Genomic DNA, 20,102 nt, shown 5'->3' on the forward strand with positions numbered 1-20,102 from the left:
AATGGAGCAGGGAAAGCCTCTTCAACAAGTGGTGTTGGCACAATTGGATAGCCCCTTGCAAAAAATTAAACTTAGACCCCCAGCTAACATCATGTACAAAGGTAAAATCCAAATGGATTAAAGACCTCGATATCAGCCCCAAAACCATAAGATATATAGAACAGCACATAGGCAAAACACTCCAGGACATTACAGGCATCTTCAAGGAGGAAACTGCACTCTCCAAGCAAGTGAAAGCAGAGATTAACAGATGGGAATATATTAAGCTGAGAAGCTTCTGCACCTCAAAGGAAATAGTGCCCAGGATACAAGAGCCACCCACTGAGTGGGAGAAACTATTCACCCAATACCCATCAGATAAGGGGCTAATCTCCAAAATATACAAGGCACTGACAGAACTTTACAAGAAAAAAACATCTAACCCCATCAAAAAATGGGGAGAAGAAATGAACAGACACTTTGACAAAGAAGAAATACGCATGGCCAAAAGACACATGAAAAAATGTTCCACATCACTAATCATCAGGGAGATGCAAATCAAAACAACGATGAGATACCACCTCACACCCCAGAGAATGGCACACATCACAAAGAATGAGAATAAACAGTGTTGGCGGGGATGTGGAGAGAAAGGAACTCTTATCCACTGCTGGTGGGAATGCTGTCTAGTTCAACCTTTATGGAAAGCGATATGGAGATTCCTCCAAAAACTGGAAATCGAGCTCCCATACGATCCAGCTATACCACTCCTAGGAATATACCCTAGGAACACAAAAATACAATACAAAAACCCCTTCCTTACACCTATATTCATTGCAGCTCTATTTACCATAGCAAGACTCTGGAAACAACCAAGATGCCCTTCAACAGACGAATGGCTAAAGAAACTGTGGTACATATACACAATGGAATATTATGCAGCTGTCAGGAGAGATGAAGTTATGAAATTTTCCTATACATGGATGTACATGGAATCTATTATGCTGAGTGAAATAAGTCAGAGAGAGAGAGAAAAACGCAGAATGGTCTCACTCATCTATGGGTTTTAAGAAAAATGAAAGACACCCTTGTAATAATAATTTTCAGACACAAAAGAGAAAAGAGCTGGAAGTTCCAGCTCACCTCAGGAAGCTCATCACAAAGAGTGATGAGTTTAGTTAGAGAAATAACTACATTTTGAACTGTCCTAATATTGAGAATGTATGAGGGAAATGTAGAGCCTGTTTAGGGTACAGGCGGGGGTTGGGTGGGGAGGAGGGAGATTTGGGACTTGGGTGATGGGAATGTTGCACTGGTGATGGGTGGTGTTCCTTTTATGACTGAAACCCAAACACAATCATGTATGTAATCAAGGTGTTTAAATAAAAAAAAAATTATGCATTAAAAAAAAAAAAAAAAAAAAAAAAGAAAGAGTCAAAGAGGAAGGCAGAGCTCCTCAGTGCCAGAATTGCAGGACCCAAGCGGCAAGCATGGTCAGTGGCACTTGTCACTGCTCCAACTTACAGCCAAGCATTGTCTGGCAGGTGCTGTCCAAGTGCTCTCCCAAACTGACTCCTCACAGTTCTGAGAACCTCCAGCCTTCCTATCTCCCCCTCCAGCCTTCCTATCTCCCCGGGATGCTCCTCATTGCACCAGTGGGTGTACCCCAAGGCCCAGGAGTTAGAGTGACTGCCCCAGGGCTGTGTGCCTTGGGGACTCTGCACTCTGGCTTCTTAGCCTCCCTGACCTCTGCCACCACTACCCTCCCTGCCTCCTCCAGCTGCCCAGTCTGCAGCTCTCACTGCAAAGCTCTCCTGAAGTCCTCAATCACAGCTCAAGGGCTAAGGACCTGCTGTAGGATTGATGCCTGTTGTGGGAAGCTGCCTCCTCCCAGGACCCTCCTGGAGGCCAGCAGGTAGGAACTGGCACTCATCATCCCTAGTGCTCCCACAGGCAACCACATAAGCCAAGCCAGTTCTCCCCCAAACCTAGCCACTAGTAGCTACCCTCTTAGCTACAGGACTTTTGGGCTGTGGTCTCAGAGGGAGAAAAGAGGAGGGAAAGAAAAGTTTAGAGGCTTTAGAAAAACATTGGGCAGCATGGCCCTGCAGTCAGTGCCCCAGCCACAGCTGGGTATAGACCCTGGCACAACCACCTGATCTCTAGCAGGTATCCTGATGCTCCCATAAAATTTCTGGGGGCGGGGCTGGAGAGATAGCATGAAGGTAAGGCATTTGCCTTGCATGCAGAAGGTCAGTGGTTCGAATCCCAGCATCCCATATGTTCCCCTGAGCCTGCCAGGAGCAATTTCTGAGTGTAGAGCCAGGAGTAACCCCTAAGCGCTGCTGGGTGTGACCCAAAAACAAACAAACAAAAAATTTCTGGGGGCCAGAGATATAGTTGAGTAGGCTGACTGCTTTCTGCATGCTGCTGACCTGGTTTGATTCCCAGCCAAACCTGCTTCACTCCAGAACATTTTTAATGGCCCTGTTCTCACTCACACAGAGATATCCAAAGGGCTGAAGAAGACTCTCATTTCTAGCTTTCTCCTTTCTGCTGAGAAACCACAGGGACATGTTAGACAGAAGTCTTTCCAAGTCTTTCCCCATGTTCTACCTAAAACAAATAACTGCCAAATTCCAGTGCCCCTGGGTTTTCCTTCCTGCAACCTTGAAACCTGCTTCCCAGTTTCCTCTGCTGCCCTCCCTGAGCCACCTGGAGCTAGACTTGAACTCTGGGGCACCCCCTTGGGGCAATGGTGCCTGGTAGCACCAACTCACCTAGGAGCCAAGTGCTCCCCCTGCCTCCCCTACATCTCCCTCCTGCAGTTTGTGGGCTCAGTTCTTTAATTTGCAGAAAGCCCTGCTCTGGGATAATGCTCTCATTCACAGCCAGCAAGCACACCTTGGTGGCAGCCAATCTCAGAGACCCAGGGATCCTTGAGCGTGGTCTTGAGTTTCCAATTTATTCAACTTTGGAAGAAACTAAGCCCCAGCAAAAGCCAGGGTTTGCTCAGAGGTAGACCATCTGGAGTGATCCCAAGTGCCACCACCCACCACCAAAAACAACAGAAATCCACTATCTTTGCATTTCCACCCAGAGATTTTCCCTGTGGGGCCTTTGCTGCTTACCCTATTATTGAGGGCACCTAAATGTGAGGAAATTTCCCTTTGCAATTGAAAGTATCCATTGGAGAAAAAGGATCATTGACTCCTTGAATAATCAGAGCTCAGAAGATGGAGGGATTCAGTCTGCCCCCTCTTTTTTAGATATGAGGGAGCTCACATAGCAATGCTCAGGGCTTACTCCTGGCTCTGTGTTCAGGAAATACCTTAGCAGGGCTCCAGGTCTATATGGGGTGCCAGGGGATTGAATTCAGTGCCATGTGCAAAGCAAGTGCCCTACTCTCTGTACTGTTTCTCTACCCAGCTAGGATAGCTAAACCCTAGAGAAGGAAAGAGGTCTTGGGTCACACAGTCAGACCCCTCCCAGTATCCATAGGCATGAGGCCATGCCAAGGGAAATGCCTGGCTTTTTGGTTCCTGGGCAGGCATGACACAACTCCTCTTACCCATGTCTCCTCGCCCCAGTACTTTGTTGATCTGCCTTTCTGACTCTCAGATTGCTTTTCCCCTCCCTAGATCTTTCTTCCCTCCAGTTATGAGCCACATAGAGAAGGGTCATTAGCTGACCAGGAGGGTACAGCCTAGGCTCCTTCCCACCTCATGGCCACTGTTGCTCACCCCCTCCACCCTGGCTGCTTTGAAGTTGGGCCATAAACAGGAATCCCCTGAATCATTTGTCCAGAAACCTTGGAACCAGACCCTAGAGTACCTTCTAGGCCTAAAATTGGGGAGGAATGGGAATAGGATGTAATACAGCGGAGGTGCAGATAGTCTTCCTTCTTCCCTCCCCAGTGAGAGGAAAGTAGGATCAGCACCTGGCAGGACCTGGACAGTGTCAGAGCTCCCCTTGGCCCCCAGAGTGAGGCCATTCAGGCTTATCCGAGCATCTGCACCTTGTACTCTCCACTAGGCCCCTTCGGAGGGGAAATTAGAGGGTCATGGATATGATTAGAGCCGCAGCCACAGGACAAGGCTAAGTTGTGGTCACTGATCTCATAGCAAATTTATTCTACCTTAAAGCTGGGCTCTAGGGGCCGGGAAGGTGGCGCTGGAGATAAGGTGTCTGCCTTGTAAGCGCTACCAAGGAACGGACCGCGGTTCGATCCCCCGGCGTCCCATATGGTCCCCCCAAGCCAGGGGCGATTTCTGAGCACATAGCCAGGAGTAACCCCTGAGCGTCAAACGGGTGTGGCCCAAAAACCAAAAAAAAAAAAAAAGCTGGGCTCTAGGTCACTGACCAAACAGCTGCAATATTAATATTGCCACACCTAGCTTTGCTCAGGGATTACTTCTGGCTCTGCACTCAGGGATCATATTAGCCAGCTCATGGCATGCCAGGGGTCAAACCCAGTTTAGTTACATGAAAGGCAAGTTCCCTACTTCCTATAATATCTCTCATATTCTGAAGCTAACCATATTGAGAGAGGCACTACAGAAAAGTTCCCCATGAAGCTGGAATGATAGTACAGCAGTTAGGGCATTAACCTTTTACATGGCAAACCCAGGTTCAATCCCTGGCATCCTATATGGTTCCCTGAGCCTGCTGAGGGGAACTGAAGAAAAAGGAAATCAGACCCCCTAATTGTTCATTCTGGTTGAAACTATATGGTAGAGGATATTGATTTTATTTTTCTTTTCTTTTATTACTTTGTTTTGAGTCACACTCAGCAATACTCAGTGCTTACTCCTGGTTCTATGCTCAGGAGTGACTCCTGGTGGGGCCCGGGGGACCATGTGGGATCAAAACCATGTGGGTTACATGCAAGACAAGTGCCCTATTTATTATAGTATCTCTCTATCCTGAAGATGTTGATTAAAAAAATCCAGGGGCCGGAGAAATAGCATGGAAGTAGGGTGTTTGCCTTACATCCAGAAGAACGATGTTTTGAATCCCAGGTTCCCATATGGTCCCCCGTGCCTGCCAGAGGCAATTTCTGTGTGCAGAGCCAGGAATAACCCCTGAGCGCTGCCGGGTATGACCCAAAAACCAAAAAAAAGAAAAAGAAAAATGAAAAAATTTCCAAGGGGCTGGAGAGATACCATGGAGGTAGGGCATTTGCCTTACATCCAGAAGGATGGTGGTTTGAATCCTGGTATTCCATATGGTCCCCCGAGCCTGCCAGGAGCGATTTCTGAGCATAGAGCCAGGAGTAATCCCTGAGTGTCACCAGGTGTGACCCTCCCAAAAACAAAGACAAAAAAAAATCCAGGGACAGAGTGATAGTTGGTGGATAAGGTTCTTGCTTTGCACATAGCCAATCCGGGTACCATCCGTGACATCCCAGATGGTTCCTGAGCCGTGCTAGGAATGAATCCTAAGTGTGGAGCTAGAAGTAACTCCTGAACATTACCTGGTACTCGATATTTGTCCTCATGTTTATGTCATATGATACATGTTACCTCACTATTTACCCAGTTAGCATTTTTCACTTTTCAAGTGAGGAGTCAGAGGGTCAGAGAGTTTGAGTAAATCCCCTTAAAAAAAAAAAACAACAACAGGAAGTGGAAGCCAAGACTGGAACTCCAGACCCAGGGCTCTGTCCTACATCATGCTAACATCCAGATGAGAAAAGTGGGTTCTTAGTGGTGGGTTCCCAGCACCTCCTATTTATATTTATATTTCTGTTGCCATTATTGGAAGTTTCTAAAGGAAGGAAGTGTTGGTAGCTTACGGGAGGGTAGGTCTGAGGAAGACAAGACGGTCTTTGGTGCTGCTCACTAAACCTTGGCTTTCTTCTTCAGGATGACATGGACGCGTACCGAACCCAGAACCGCTTTCTCAACTCAGAGATACACCAAGTCACAAAGATCTGGAGAACAGTGGCTGAAAAGGAGCGAGCCCTCCTGATGAAGGTGAGAGACACAGCCCTGTGCTGGCTGCCCTCTCTGCTCTGGGCCTCCCTGTCCCTCTGTCCAGCTTGCTGGTCTTAGCTGTCTACCTTTCCCTTTGGTTGCTGAGCCTGCCTTAGAGTCTCCTCAGGTTCCTTGTATTGGCTGATGGAGTTTTCCACTTTCATTAGCTCTAGGAATCTATGGTGTAAGGTTAAGACCAGTCAGACCCAATTCCTGTCACCAAGGAGGTCATGACCCACAGAGATTCTAGGAAGATGGTAGAATAGGGGGGATCAAGAACCCCTGTCCTTATCTAGACAGCAGCATGTGCATAAGGGCTCTGATCAGCATGAAAGTCGGGTCTTGGAAGGCCATGAATGAAAAAGTTAACTTCAGTTCCTAGAACATCACTACTGTCCCTGGATCAGCTTGCATGAGCTTGTCATGCTCTGCCATGAGCAGGATACTGCTGACTTCTGGATACTAGAAAGCTGGATTTTCATGACTGATTGCTACTTCTAGTTATAGGGGTATAAAAAAGAAGGGGACAGACACAGTCATTGTACTTCCCCACCATTTCAGGTACCTTTCTTACATTCTGGTGACTTAGAAGGCCAGCACATTCCCCACACTTCAATTTTCTCTTTTTCCTTATTGAGAGCCAGTGACTTAAAGATGAGACATGAGAGCACAACTGCTAAGATGGAGTGAATTAGACATCAAGCACACTTGCCCAGAGAATGACCAGAGAAAATTGCAGAACTAACATATACTCCTTAGGCTGGTTCTGGGCACAGAGACCCCTTACAACAATCTAAAGAATAAGAAGAATTTGGAGAGTTTAGGCCACTCCAACTGATACTCAGTGGACCATGAGGTACCTGGGAACCAAATCCAGTCCTCCCACATGCAAGGTCTATGCTTAGTTCTATGAGTTATCTCTGGTTCTAAGAGTAAAAAAAATTAAAGGAAGAATATAATTTGTTTGTTTGGGGCCACATCTAGCTGTGCTCAGGGCTTACTCCTGATTCTGCACTCAGAGATCATACCTAGCAGTTTTAAAGAACTATATGGGGTACCATGGATTAAACCCAGGTCATATGCGTGCAAGACAGGAACATGTACTGTCCTATATCTCTGACCTAGTAGCTTCTGCATGAGATTAAAATTTCTGGTTAAAATATAAATTGCAGGGGGCCGGAGAGATAGCATGGAGGTAAGAAGAACAGAGGTTTTAATCCTGGCATCCCATATGGTCTCCCGAGCCTGCCAGGAGTGATTTCTGAGCATAGAGCCAGGAGTAACCCCCTGAGCACTGCTGGGTGTGACCCAAAAACCAAAAACCAAAAAAATATATATGTATACATATTATATATATGTATATGTATACATATTATATATATGTATATGTATATACATATATATGTATATATATATGTATATATAAATTACAGGGGCTGGAGCAGTGGCGCAATTGGTAGGGCATCTGTCTTACACACGCTAACCTAGGACAAACTTTGGTTCGATCCCCCAGCATCCCATATGGTCCCCCAAGCCAGGAGTGATTTTTGAGTGCATAGCCAGGAGTAACCCCTGAGCATCACCAGGTATGGCCCCCCCCAAGATATATATATAAGAAGGGATATAATAAATGGCAGGGGAAGTTTATTTAAATGAAAAAAAATCAATAAAAAGGCCTGGTGGCAGATATATTAAGAAAAATTTCAAACAATTATCTGGGAATACATTAAAAAGCTAAAGAAATAGTAGAGAGTTAACAAAATAATATATGACTAAACTAGACATAGCAAAAAGAGAAAAAAGGAAACCAAAACATTCTGAAGCTGCTACATGTGACTGACATGAAAAATTCATTAGAGGGATTTGTAAGATGACACCCAGCTGTTAATCCAAAACAAAGACATTTCTCCATCTTCTCCTTCTGTCATAAGCTATTGATGTCATCTGGGATGGAAAGGCCTTCAGTTTCTGGGCCAGAATCTGGGTTGGAGGATCCATTCATCTCCTGCTGTTGGTTCCTCCCAAATGGGACTTTCTCTGTGGCTTCTACTCCATCAGTGATCTCTTTTTTGTTTTTTTGTTTTTTTGTGTTTTGTTTTTGTTTTTGTTTTTTGGGCCACACTCGGCAATGCTCAGGGGTACTCCTGGCTGTCTGCTCAGAAATAGCTCCTGGCAGGCACGGGGGACCATATGGGACACCGGGATTCAAACCAACTACCTTTGGTCCTGGATGGGCTGCTTTCGAGGCAACCACCACTGTGCTATCTCTCCAGGCCCGCCCCCATCAGTGATCTCATTAGATGTTGCAGGTTGGGGGACCAAGATCCTCACACAAAGCACATTTGGTAGAAGAAAGGGGATGGGCCTCAGCCTCTGGAACACTGCTCAGAGTTTTCATCTCTCTCCCCTTCACTGCCTGCTTCTGTCCTGCCTGAGGAAACCTCTGCCACAGTCAGAACAGGGGCTAGGTACACTAATGTTCTGGTGATGGACACTGCATACTCAGTCCAGTTTAAGGAGGCCATGATGGTGATTAGCCACCAAAGGGTCGAGGCACTAACCATTTTCCGGGGTCTTCTCAAGTCCCTGGGTCCTGGGTCGCTGCTCAAATGCCAGTTGTAAAATAAAATTTACAAATTGTGAGACCCAAGCCAGTGAAGAGAGTGATAGAGTCAGTAATTTCTTGTGGTTTCTCCCTCGTGGTGTCTCCCAGCAACAAAAGCCAGAACTCTTCTTTCTTTATTCAAACAATTCCCAATACCAGGAAGGGGAAGGTTAAGAGTAATCTAGGTAGGCTTGTATGTATCAAAAGAGATTTATAGGAATATGGGGGGGGGGACACCTTTGTTTTGGGTTAATAGCTGGGTATCATTTTACAGGGATTCACAGGCAGATTTGAGGAGATGGAAAAAAAAAAGCAGTCAACTCAAAATTATCAGGAATTTAGGTGACTTCTTCCTTCAGAAGAGAAATAAAAACATCAAGCAAATATGACTAGTGCCTGAGTTGTAAGACACCATCAGTTATGGGCCCGGAGAGATAGCACAGCGGCGTTTGCCTTGCAAGCAGCCGATCCAGGACCAAAGGTGGTTGGTTCGAATCCCGGTGTCCCATATGGTCCCCTGTGCCTGCCAGGAACTATTCTGAGCAGACAGCCAGGAGTAACCCCTGAGCACCGCCGGGTGTGGCCCAAAAAACAAAAAAAAAAAAGACACCATCAATTAGAGAAACATACATCATAGTTAACTGGAAGAACAAGTGAAAGAGAAAAGGGCAGAGAGAATCTTGGAAGAAATCTTCCCCCAGTCTGATGATAAATGTGACTATAAACACCCAAGAAGGCTAGCAAACTCCAAGGGAGATGAATGCAGATGCAAACCAACACACATGGCAATGAAACTTAAAAGAGATGAAGGGAATGAAGGGATGGGGGAAGGGGTAGGGGAAAAGGGGAAGGGAAAGAGAAGGGAAGGGAGGGGAGGAGAAAAGAAGGGAAGGGAGGGGAGGGGAGGAAAAGGGAAGGGAAGGGAAGGAAGGGGAGGAGAAGGGAAAGGGGGAAAGGAGGGGAGTAAATAGGAGGGAGCGGGAGGGAGGGAAGGAGAGGAGGGGAAAAGAGGGAGAATAGAAAGGAGAGAGAAGGGAGGGAGGGGAGGGAAGGGAAGAGGAAAGAAAGGGAGTGGGGAGGGAAGGGAAGGGTAAGGGAGGGGAGGGGGAAGGAAAAAGGAGGGAAGGGAAGGGAAGTTCTTCACATATATGGGCTCCTCAATAACTAAGTTCAGTAGGTTTGCATTAAAACTGTGGACACCAGGGGCCAAAGAGATAGCATGGAGGTAGGGCATTTGCCTTGCATGCAGAAGGATGGTGGTTCAAATCCCAGCATCCCATATGGTCCCCCAAGCCTGCCAGGTGCGATTTCTCAGTGTAGAGCCAAGAGTAACTCCTGGGCTCTGCCAGGGGTGACCCAAAAACCAAACAAACAAACAACTGTGGACACCAGAGGCAGTAGCTTGATATACAGCCAAATGCAGTGTAATCACGTTTTGGTCAACATTGGATAAATAATTATATCCCTATAGTAAGCCAATGAATAGTGAGTTATACTGGATTGTGGAAGAAGCATTCAATACCATTTTCAGAAGGTATCCTCACCATCAGACAGCACATGACTGTTTTCAAAGAGCTAAAAGACTAAAACACTGAACCAAGAATTCGCGGCTGGCAAAACTTCAGAAGGGGGTGGTGGTGAAATTAAGACATTCCCAGATAAGACTGAGAGAATCCATTACTACAAGTGTTTTCAAGGGAGCCCTGCAGAATGGATGAAAGGACACTGGGTAATGAGTTGAGGCCAAATAATAAAATAAAGAGCTCAAGGAAGGAAAATGCCATAGCAGTGATTAAAAAAAAATCAGTTCATAATTCATGCTTTGTTTTTTTTAATGTGATTTCAGAGACATGGAAAAAAGAGAAATCTTTTTAAATTTATTTTGATCACTGTGAGGTACAGTTACAATGTTGTTTATGACTGAGTTTCAATAATACAGTAATACAGTGTCCAACACCCTTTTACCAGTGCACATTTCTCAAAACCAATATCCCCAGTTAGTTTTCCATCTTCAGTGGACTCACCACTGCCTGCCTCTATGGCAGACATTATTCCATTATTCCTTCCTTCCTTCCTTCCTTCCTTTCTTCCTTCCTCCCTCCCTCCCTCCCTCCCTCCCTCCCTCCCTCCCTCCCTCCCTCCCTCCCTCCTCTCTTTCTTTCTTTCTTTCTTTCTTTCTTTCTTTCTTTCTTTCTTTCTTTCTTTCTTTCTTTCTTTCTTTCTTTCTTTCTTTCTTTCTTTCTTTCTTTCTTTCTTTCTTTCTTTCTTTCTTTCTTTCTTTCTCTTTCTTTCTTTCTCTTCCTTCCTTCCTCCCTCCCTCCCCTCCCTCCCTCCCTCCCTCCTTCCTTCCTTCCTTCCTTCCTTCCTTCCTTCCTTCCTTCCTTCCTTCCTTCCTTCCTTCCTTCCTTCCTTCCTTCCTTCCTCCCTCCCTCCCTCCCTCCCTCCCTCCCTCCCTCCCTCCCTCCCTCCCTTCTTTCTTTCTTTCTTTCTTTCTTTCTTTCTTTCTTTCTTTCTTTCTTTCTTTCTTTCTTTCTTTCTTTCTTTCTTTCTTTCTTTCTTTCTTTCTTTCTCTCTCTCTCTCTCTCTTTCTTTCTTTCTTTCTTTCTTTCTTTCTTTCTTTCTTTCTTTCTTTCTTTCTTTCTTTCTTTCTTTCTTTCTTTCTTTCTTTCTTTCTTTCTTTCTTTCTTTCTCTCTCTCTCTCTCTCTCTCTCTCTCTCTCTCTCTTTCTTTCTTTCTTTCTTTCTTTCTTTCTTTCTTTCTTTCTTTCTTTCTTTCTTTCTTTCTTTCTTTCTTTCTTTCTTTCTTTCTTTCTTTCTTTCTTTCTTTCTTTCTGCCACACCCGGTAACGCTCAGGGGTTACTCCTGGCTATGCACTCAGAAGTTGCTCCTGGCTTGGGGGACTATATGGGACATGGGGGGATTGAACCACGGTCTGTCCAAGGCTAGCGCAGGCAAGGCAGGCACCTTACCTCTAGCGCCACCGCCCGGCCCCTCTTTCTCTTTCTTTTTCTTTCTTTCTCTCTCTCTCTCCCGCCCCTCTCTCCCCTCTCTCACTCCTAAATACTGGTTTATAATATTACTACTAAAGAGGTATCATGCATATTATTTTACCACTTTTCAGCATCCTGTCTTGTCTATAGTGATCATTCCCTACTATCACTGTCATAGTAGTCCCTTCTCTGTTCTAACAGAACTCCCCCACTCTGTGGCAAGCTTCTTACCATGGGCCAGTCCTCCTGGTCCTCATCTCTATTGTCTTTGAATATTATTACCAGACTATTTTTTTTATATTCCAGTGAGATTATTCTGTATTTATCGCTTTCTCTCTCTCTCGCTCTCTCTCTGATTCATTTTGCTCAGCATAATACTCTCCATGTATAAGCAAATTTTGTGACTTCATTTTTTCCTAATAGCTTTGTAGTATTTCATTGTATAGATATGCCACACTTTTTTTATCCACTCATCTATTCTTGGACACTTGGGTTGTTTTCATATTATGTCTATTGTGAATAGTGCTGCAAGGAAAAGGAGTGCAGATGCCTTTACTGCAATGTGTTTTTGGTCTCTAAGTTATATTCCCAGGATATATGTCATATGGAAGTTTAATTTCTTGTATTTTGAGTAACGTCCATATTGTTTCACAAAAAGGCTGGACCAGTCTACATTCCCACCAGCAGTAAATGAGTACCTCCCCCCTCACATGCCCGCACTGGTTGTTCTTGTTCTTTGTGATATGTGCCAGTCTCTGTGGTGTGAGCAATATCTCGTTGTTTTGCTTTGCATCTCCTCAATGCTTAATAATTAACGATTTGTTTATGTGCCTTTTGGTCATTTGTATTTCTTCTTTGAAGAAACATCTGTTCGTTTCTTCCTTTTTTGAATGTGGTTAGATTTGGGGGGGGGGGTTGGGTCATATCCAACAGCAGTCAGGGGTTACTCCTGGCTCTGTGCTCAGAAATCGCTCCTGGCAGGCTCGGGACCTCATGGGATGCTGGGATTTGAACCACCATCCATCCTGGGTCAGCTGCATGCAAGGCAAACTCCCTACCTGTGCTATCTCTCTGGTCCCCAGGTTTTTTATTTTTGGGGGGGCCACACCTAGCACCGTTCAGGGGTTACTCCGGGATCTATGCTCAGAAATTGCTCCTGGCAGGCTTGGGGAACCATATGGGATGCCGGGATTCAAACCATCGTCCTTCTGCATCTAAGGCAAATGGCTTACCACTATGCTATCTCTCTGGCCCCAGATTATTTTTTCTTATTAAGCTTTACTAGCCTTATATATCTTAGATATTAATCCTTTATCAGGTGGATAATGAATGAATAGTTTCTCCAGTTCCATGAGAAGTCTTTCTATTCTGGTCCTTATTTTCTTGGAGGTGCAGAAGCTTCTTTTTTTTTTTTTTTGTTTTGTTTTTTTTGGTTTTTTTTTTTTGGTTTTTGGGCCACACCCGGCAGTGCTCAGGGGTTACTCCTGGCTCTCTGCTCAGAAATAGCTCCTGGCAGGCACAGGGGACCATATGGGACACCGGGATTCGAGCCAACCACCTTTGGTCCTGGATCGGCTGCTTGCAAGGCAAATGCCGCTGTGCTATCTTTCTGGGCCCCAGAAGCTTCTTAATTTAATGTAGTTCCATTTGTTTATTTTTTCTTCTACTTATTTGGTCAGTGGTGTTTCATCCTTTAAGGTACCTTTAGCTTCAATGTCATGAAGAGTTCTGCCTATGTTTTACTCTATGTACCTATGGTTTCAGATCTGATATCAAGGTCTTTAATCCATTTGGATTTGACCTTTGTGCATGATGTCAAGAAGAGGTCTGAGTTCAGTTTCTTCCACGTAGCTGACCATGACCCCATTTGTTGAAGAGGCTTTCTGAAGTACCTGCTCCACTTCACTTTTTTTGCTCCTTTATAAAAAATTAGCTTATTTTATACTTGGGTAACTGTCTTAAGATAATTAATTTTTTTTCTGCTGATCTGAGAGTCTTTCTTTATTTCAGTGCCATCATGTTTTAATTACTGCTGCTTTGTAGTACAGTTTAAAGTTGGAAAAGGTGATGCCTCTCCATCTTTTTCCCAAGGATTGCTTGTGCAGGTTTATTGTTCCATATGAATTTCAAAAATGTTTCATCTATTTGTTTGAAAATGTTGTGAAAGGACCTTACAAAGGGTAAGGCATTTGCCTTGCACACGCCTGACCTAGATTTGATCCCAACATTCCATATAGTCCCCTGAGCTTGCCAGGAATAATTTCTGAGTGCAGAACCAAGAGTAACCCCTAAGCACTACCGGGTGAACGAAGGAAGGAAGGAAGGAAGGAAGGAAGGAAGGAAGGAAGGAAGGAAGGAAGGAAGGAAGGAAGGAAGGAAGGAAGGAAGGAAGGAAGGAAGGGAGGGAGGGAGGGAGGGAGGGAGGGAGGGAGGGAGGGAGGGAGGGAGGGAGGGAGGGAGGGAGGGAAGGAGGGAGGGAGGAAAGGAGGGAGGGAGGAAGGGAAGGAGGGAGGGAGGGAGGTATATCTTTAAGGAACAGAATTAAATCAATACAAAGCTTTAAGAATGTTTCCATTTAATGATATTAATCCTCTCAATCCATGAGAGAGGATGTGTTTCCATTTTCTGTGTTCTCTCTTATTTCTTGAAGTAGAGTTTTGTTATTTTCTTCTCTCTCTCTCTCTTTTTTTTTTTTTTAGGTTTTTGGGTCACACCCGGCAGCGCTCAGGGGTTACTCCTGGCTCTATGCTCAGAAATCACCCCTGGCAGGCACAGGGGACCATATGGGATGTTGGGATTCGAACCATGCATGAAAGGCAAACGTCTCACCTCCATGCTATCTCTCTGGCCCCTTGTTATTTTCTTTAGATAACATTCATCTCTTTCGTTAGGTTGATTCCAAAATACTTGATTTTCTAAGGTATAATTGTGAATGGGATATTTTTTAATGTCTCTTTTTTCTTTTTTATTATTTGTATCTAGGAAAGCCACAGACTTTTGCATGTTAATTTATTAGATTGCCACTTTACTGTAGATGTCTATTGTTTATAGAAATTTCTTGTGGAGTCATTAGGGTTTTCTAAGTATAGTATCTTGTCATCCACAAATGCTTGAGTTCTTCCCTTCTTATGTGGAGGCCCTTGATGTATTTTTCTTGCCTAATTGCTAGAAAAGAGAAATCTAAATGGAATTGTTCTTGTAATTTTGACAGATAACTCCACATTTTGTTTTTACATGATTTCAGAGACTAATACATTTGGTTTTTTGGGCCACACCCAGCGGTGCTCAGGGGTTACTCCTGGCTGTCTGCTCAGAAATAGCTCCTGGCAGGCATGGGGGACCATATGGGACGCCGGGATTTGAACCAACCACCTTAGATCCTGGGTTGGCTGCTTGCAAGGCAAAGGCTGCTGTGCTATTTCTCCGGCTTCCCAAGAGACTAATACATTTGAAAGAGTGATTAGTGTATGTTTTAGGATACATGTAATATAAAGATGTAATTGTGTGACATTGGCAACTGAAAGGTGGGAACAGAATTATGAAGGAGTTAGGTTTGGATTTTTGTTTTGTTTTGCATGTTTGCTAGTATAAATCCACAGTTGATTGTAATAATTACAAATGTTTTTTTGAAATTGCAGTAATTTTGAAGTATTTGAAGTTTCAATAATTTAAATGTTCCCATAGCAACCACAAAGAAAATAGAACATCTATGAAAAGATAGGAGAAATGAATTTAAACATTTCATCATTTTATTTATTTGTTTGTTTTTTGTTTGGGGGCATTCTCTAGCTGTGCTCAGGGCTTATTCCTGACTTTGTGCTTTGGGATCACTTCAGATGATGCTCAGGATATCTTATGAGGTGCTAGAGATCAAACCCAGGTCAGCTTTATGCAAGGCAAGGGCCTTACCCATTGTTCTATTGTAATACTACCATGTTAATACTTTTTGCATTACAGTCTTCTTTTATGTTCAGTTGACATTTAATAATGAAATGCCTGAGGCTGGACAGAAGTTTGGAATCAATAGCAAAAATAAAAATGGGAAATTCATAGAACTGTAGAAATTAAAATACCACATTCTTTTATGGGGAGAGGGCCATACCTAGTGGTGCTCAAAGTTTATTCTTGGTTCTCTGTTCAGCAATTACTCCTGGCAGATGTGGAGAATCATATGGGATATCAGAGATTGAACCTTGATTGGTTGTATTCAAGCAACCTTTACTACCTGTTCTACCTGCTGTACTGTCACTCTGGCCCACCACATTCTTTTGTAGGGATTGAGGAGGTTACACTCAGCAGTGCATAGGAATCACTGATGGTGGTTTTAGAGGACCATATGTGATGCCAGGGATTCAACCAGGGCTGGCCACATGCAACATATGTACCTGAAACCTTCTGTTAGTTCTCTAGCCCCCCTATTGGGCTTTTTAGGGGTGGGGATGTTTGGGCTACACCCAATTGTGCTTAGGACTTATGCCTACCTCTGCATTCAGGGATTACTCCTTGGAGGAACATATGGGATTCTGAGGATTGAACTCAGGTCAGCTATATGCTGGCTGGACAAATACCCTCCTGGCTATCCTATTGCTCTAGTCCTAAAATACCACATTCTTGTTTTTATTTTATTTTGAGTTTACTCAGTGGCACCCAATGTACTCCTGGCAGGCTCAGAAGACCATATAGGATGCTTGGGATAGAACCCCAGTGGCCATGTGCAAGACAAATACTCTAGTCCAGGGGTCTCAAACTTGCGGCCAGCCCTCTGTACAACATTTTGTGGCCCGGCCCTAGAGGAATCTTTTTTTTGTTTTGTTTTGTTTTAGTTGTTTGGGTCACACCCCCCAATGTTCAAGGCTTACTACTGACTTTGCACTCAAGGATCACCCTGACTTTGCCTCCTGCAGCCTACAGGTAAATTGAGTTTGAGACCCCTGTGTCTAGTCTCTGTGCTATCACTCTAGCTTACCCAAATACCACATTCTTAATGAGAGGGTCAAGAATGAAAGCATAAAGTAGAGTAAGAGAATACATAGAGATGAATGAAAACAAAAACATAACATTATATGGGACCCAACAAAAAACAAAAGAGAGAAATTTGTAGCTATAAACATATCAGAAGAAGGAAGATCGGATTAAATCACAAACTTCACCTTACAACTTAAGAAACTGGGGATGGGAATATGGATAGGTAATATGAATATGAATAGGTAATATGAATAAGTAATACAGTGGATATTGCCTTGCACACGTTGCCTCGTGTAGCCCAAAAACCAAAAAAAAAAAAAAAAAAGGAACTAATAAAGAACCAACTAAAGCCATAACTAACAGAAGATAGAAAATTATAAAGATTAGAGATAAATGAAGTAGAGAAGTGAAAATCAGTGCAAACTAAAGTTGATGGAATGAGTAACAGAAGTAACCAAACTTTAGCTAGATGGACTGAGTAAAAGGAAAGAAGGCTCAAAATCAGAAATGGAAGTGGGGATATCATTACCGATTCTATAGCAATAAGAAAATAATCATGATAAGCACTATGATCAGACATATACAAATTGGATAACTGAGATGAAGTGGTCAGATTCCTAGAAACAGAATCTGCCAAGACTAAATCATGAATAAATTAAAAATCTGAATATAAACAGGGAAGAAATGAAAGAAATCATTAGAAATCTCCAAAGAGAAGGCCTGGAGCTAGAGTGATAGCACAGGGGTTAAGGCGCTTGCCTTGCACATGACTAGCCCCCATTCAATTCCCCAGCACTCTCTATGGTTCCCTGAATGATCTTGAGCAGAGCCAAGAGTAAGTCCTGAGCACTGCCAGGTATGGCCCAAACCCTTCCTCCAACCCCACCCCTGACCAAATGAAAATCTTAGAAAAGGGGCTGGAGCGATAGCACAGCAGTAGGACATTTGCCTTGCATGCTGCCAACCCTGGAGGGACCTGGGTTCGATCCCCAGCATCCCACATGGTCCCCCGAGCCTGCCAGGAGTAATTTCCAAGCACAGAACTAGGAGTTTCCAAGCACAGAACCCATGAGCCCCACTGGGTGTGGCCAAAAAAAACTAAATAAATGTTTAAAAAGAAAAGAAGGTCGGTGGTTCAAATCCCGGCATCCCATTTGGTCCCCTGAGCCTGCCAGGGGTGATTTCTGAGCGTAGAGCCAGGAGTAATCCCTGAGTGCTGCTGGGTGTGACCCAAAAACCAAAAGTAAATAAGTAAATAAATAAAATAAAATATCTTAGAAAAGCCCTGGATGCCCTTACTTCTGTGGTGAATTTCCCCAGATATTTTAAGAACTAACTCATGTGTGTCTATGTCATGGAGGAGGCTGTGTTGCCTCAGTCAAGGTGCTTTGCATGCAAAGTGCTTTTTGGAGGCCAGATAGGAAGGAAGTCAGGGAATGCTTCTGGGGGAGGTACCTGCTCATTCAAGTGCTAAGGATGTGTTAGTGTGATCCAGGCAGGTGGTGGAGAAAGTTCTTTCCTAAGGAGAGACCTGTAAGGCAGGGAGGGAGAGGAGAGGGGGAAGCAGGGAGAGGGATGAGCGGTGGCCCTTGCTGTCACTGCTGAGGTAGCACAGGCAGAGCAGACACAAAGCCTGGTGTGGCCATTGTAGCCCAGCAAAGAGGTTTCCACTCCACCACCCCTCAAGGCTCCCTTTTCTTGTCTCCATTTATTATGTTAATTATGTTAATTATGTTAATTATGTTAATGACTGAGTTTTAATTATACAGTTCAAGTACCCATCCCTTCACCAACGTCCACTTCCCTCCACCGATGTCCCCAGTTTCCTGCCTGCTTCTGTGGCAGACTCTTCTTTTTCCTTTTAGGCACAAACTGGTTTGCAGTACTGTTACTGAAAGCGCCTTGTGCTTATCTTTTGATCTCCTTTCAATGCTCAGTTCTTGTCTGGTGTGATCACTTCCACCATCACTGTCTTGTTTTTATTCATTTATTTATTTATTCATTTATTTATTGGTTTTTGGGTCACACCCGGCAGCGCCCAGGGGTTATTCCTGGCTTTATGCTCAGAAATCGCTCCTGGCAGGCTCGGGGGACTATATGGGATGCCGGGATTCGAACCACCGTCCTTCTGCATGCAAAGCAAAGCAAACGCCTTACCTCCATGCTATCTCTCCGGGCCCCCCACCGTCACTATCTTACAGAGAAGGAAAACAGAGCCCGGGGGAGGGGGGATCTATTTTCCACAGCCCCACTCCACTGGATAGAGCAAACTAGGAAGTTCAGGTATATGTGATGGTGGTGGGGGGGAGGCAATGAAGCTCATGTGGTAAGGACAGGGAGAATGGCACAAGAGTACACAGTAAGAGTGACAGTAAGTGCCACCAACCAGAGAGATTGTCCTTACCTTTTCAGCAGGCCCTACCTAAGTCCTAGGATCAACACTTCTTCCCTTGCACAGAGACAGGAAGGGACTGGTGAGCAGCCACCTTGCCAGAAGCAGCCACTCTGCCCGCCCACCCACCATTAACCTTCCTTTGAACCCCTGGGCCATGTCTGGCCTTTCTCACATGCAGCCCTTCCTGTTTCCTGGAAACCCTGGGGACAGGGGTGAGGGGAGAGGGGACTGTTTTTGTGACTCAGGTGAGAGCTGGGAGAGCTGCCTAAAGCTGAATAGGCCCTGGCCTCTGGGGTCTATAGGTGCCTGACCCCCACCCCACCCCACCTGTCCCTCCTGCAGTGTGCCTACCTCCAAGCCAGAAACTGCCAGGTGGAGAGCAAATATCTGGCAGGACTGCGCCAGCTGCAGGCAGCACTGGGAAATGAGCCACAGGAGCATTCGGAGCTGCTAAGGCAGCTCATCCAGGAAGCATTGCAGTGGGAGGCTGGCGAAGCGCCAGTGGACAGCGTGGAACTGAGTCCCATCAGGTGAGTTCCTGGTGACATGGAGGTTGTAGCCCAACAAAGAGGCTACCACTCCACCACCTCTCATGAAGGGTGCATGCCACATGCTGCAGCAGCTGCTTGAGCTTGGTGGGGGTGCCAACTCGCCCAAGGTGACCCAGCGTTCCTCCAGTGACTGTAAAGGTGTGGCCAGTAAGAGACGTGTGGCTGGAAGGATCCTGTCCTCTGGCAGAATCAGCAGCCCCTGCCCTCAGCCACACCCACACATGTGCAGCCCACTCTTTCCAGAGCTCCTTGGGAGACAGGCCCATGTGAGCACAGTGGATGCAATGGACATGATGGACATGGTAGATGAATGTCAGGGAAGAGATATGGCTGGTGGGTTGGGTGGCACGCAGGCCTTCCTGGAGCTAGTTGCCCAAGCTAGGTGCCTAGGCTTTGGAGCCCAGTGTGGCTTTGTGCTCTCTTTCCGTGGCACCTGCCATTCTATCTTCCTGAACCTCCTGTTTAGCCTCTGCCACATGCAGGGCAAGACCCCCTGCTTCCCAGTGTGGGCACATTTGATGAGCAGGTACCTTGGGGAGCACAGAAAGCTAAATACCTATCAGATCGTAGGAGAGCTATTAGGAACAGTTCCTGTTCCCCAGCTTCACTGTCATTAATCCTGTCCATTTCTTTGTTGTC

The 20,102-nt window shown here is 45.1% G+C and overlaps 1 protein-coding gene across 1 annotated transcript in view; it reads left to right on the forward strand.

The window, feature by feature from the left end:
- The window catches only part of TBC1D2 (TBC1 domain family member 2), a 63,804-nt gene that overhangs the window by 36,747 nt on the left and 6,955 nt on the right, over positions 1 to 20,102 (forward strand). The window contains exons 7-8 of the mRNA XM_049784356.1: positions 5,847 to 5,957; positions 19,255 to 19,442. Coding sequence (XP_049640313.1) covers positions 5,847 to 5,957; positions 19,255 to 19,442 — 299 coding nt within the window. The remainder of the gene's footprint in view (positions 1 to 5,846; positions 5,958 to 19,254; positions 19,443 to 20,102) is intronic.

The sequence above is a fragment of the Suncus etruscus genome, chromosome 1, assembly GCF_024139225.1.
Source record: "Suncus etruscus isolate mSunEtr1 chromosome 1, mSunEtr1.pri.cur, whole genome shotgun sequence".
Taxonomy (NCBI): Eukaryota; Metazoa; Chordata; class Mammalia; order Eulipotyphla; family Soricidae; genus Suncus; species Suncus etruscus.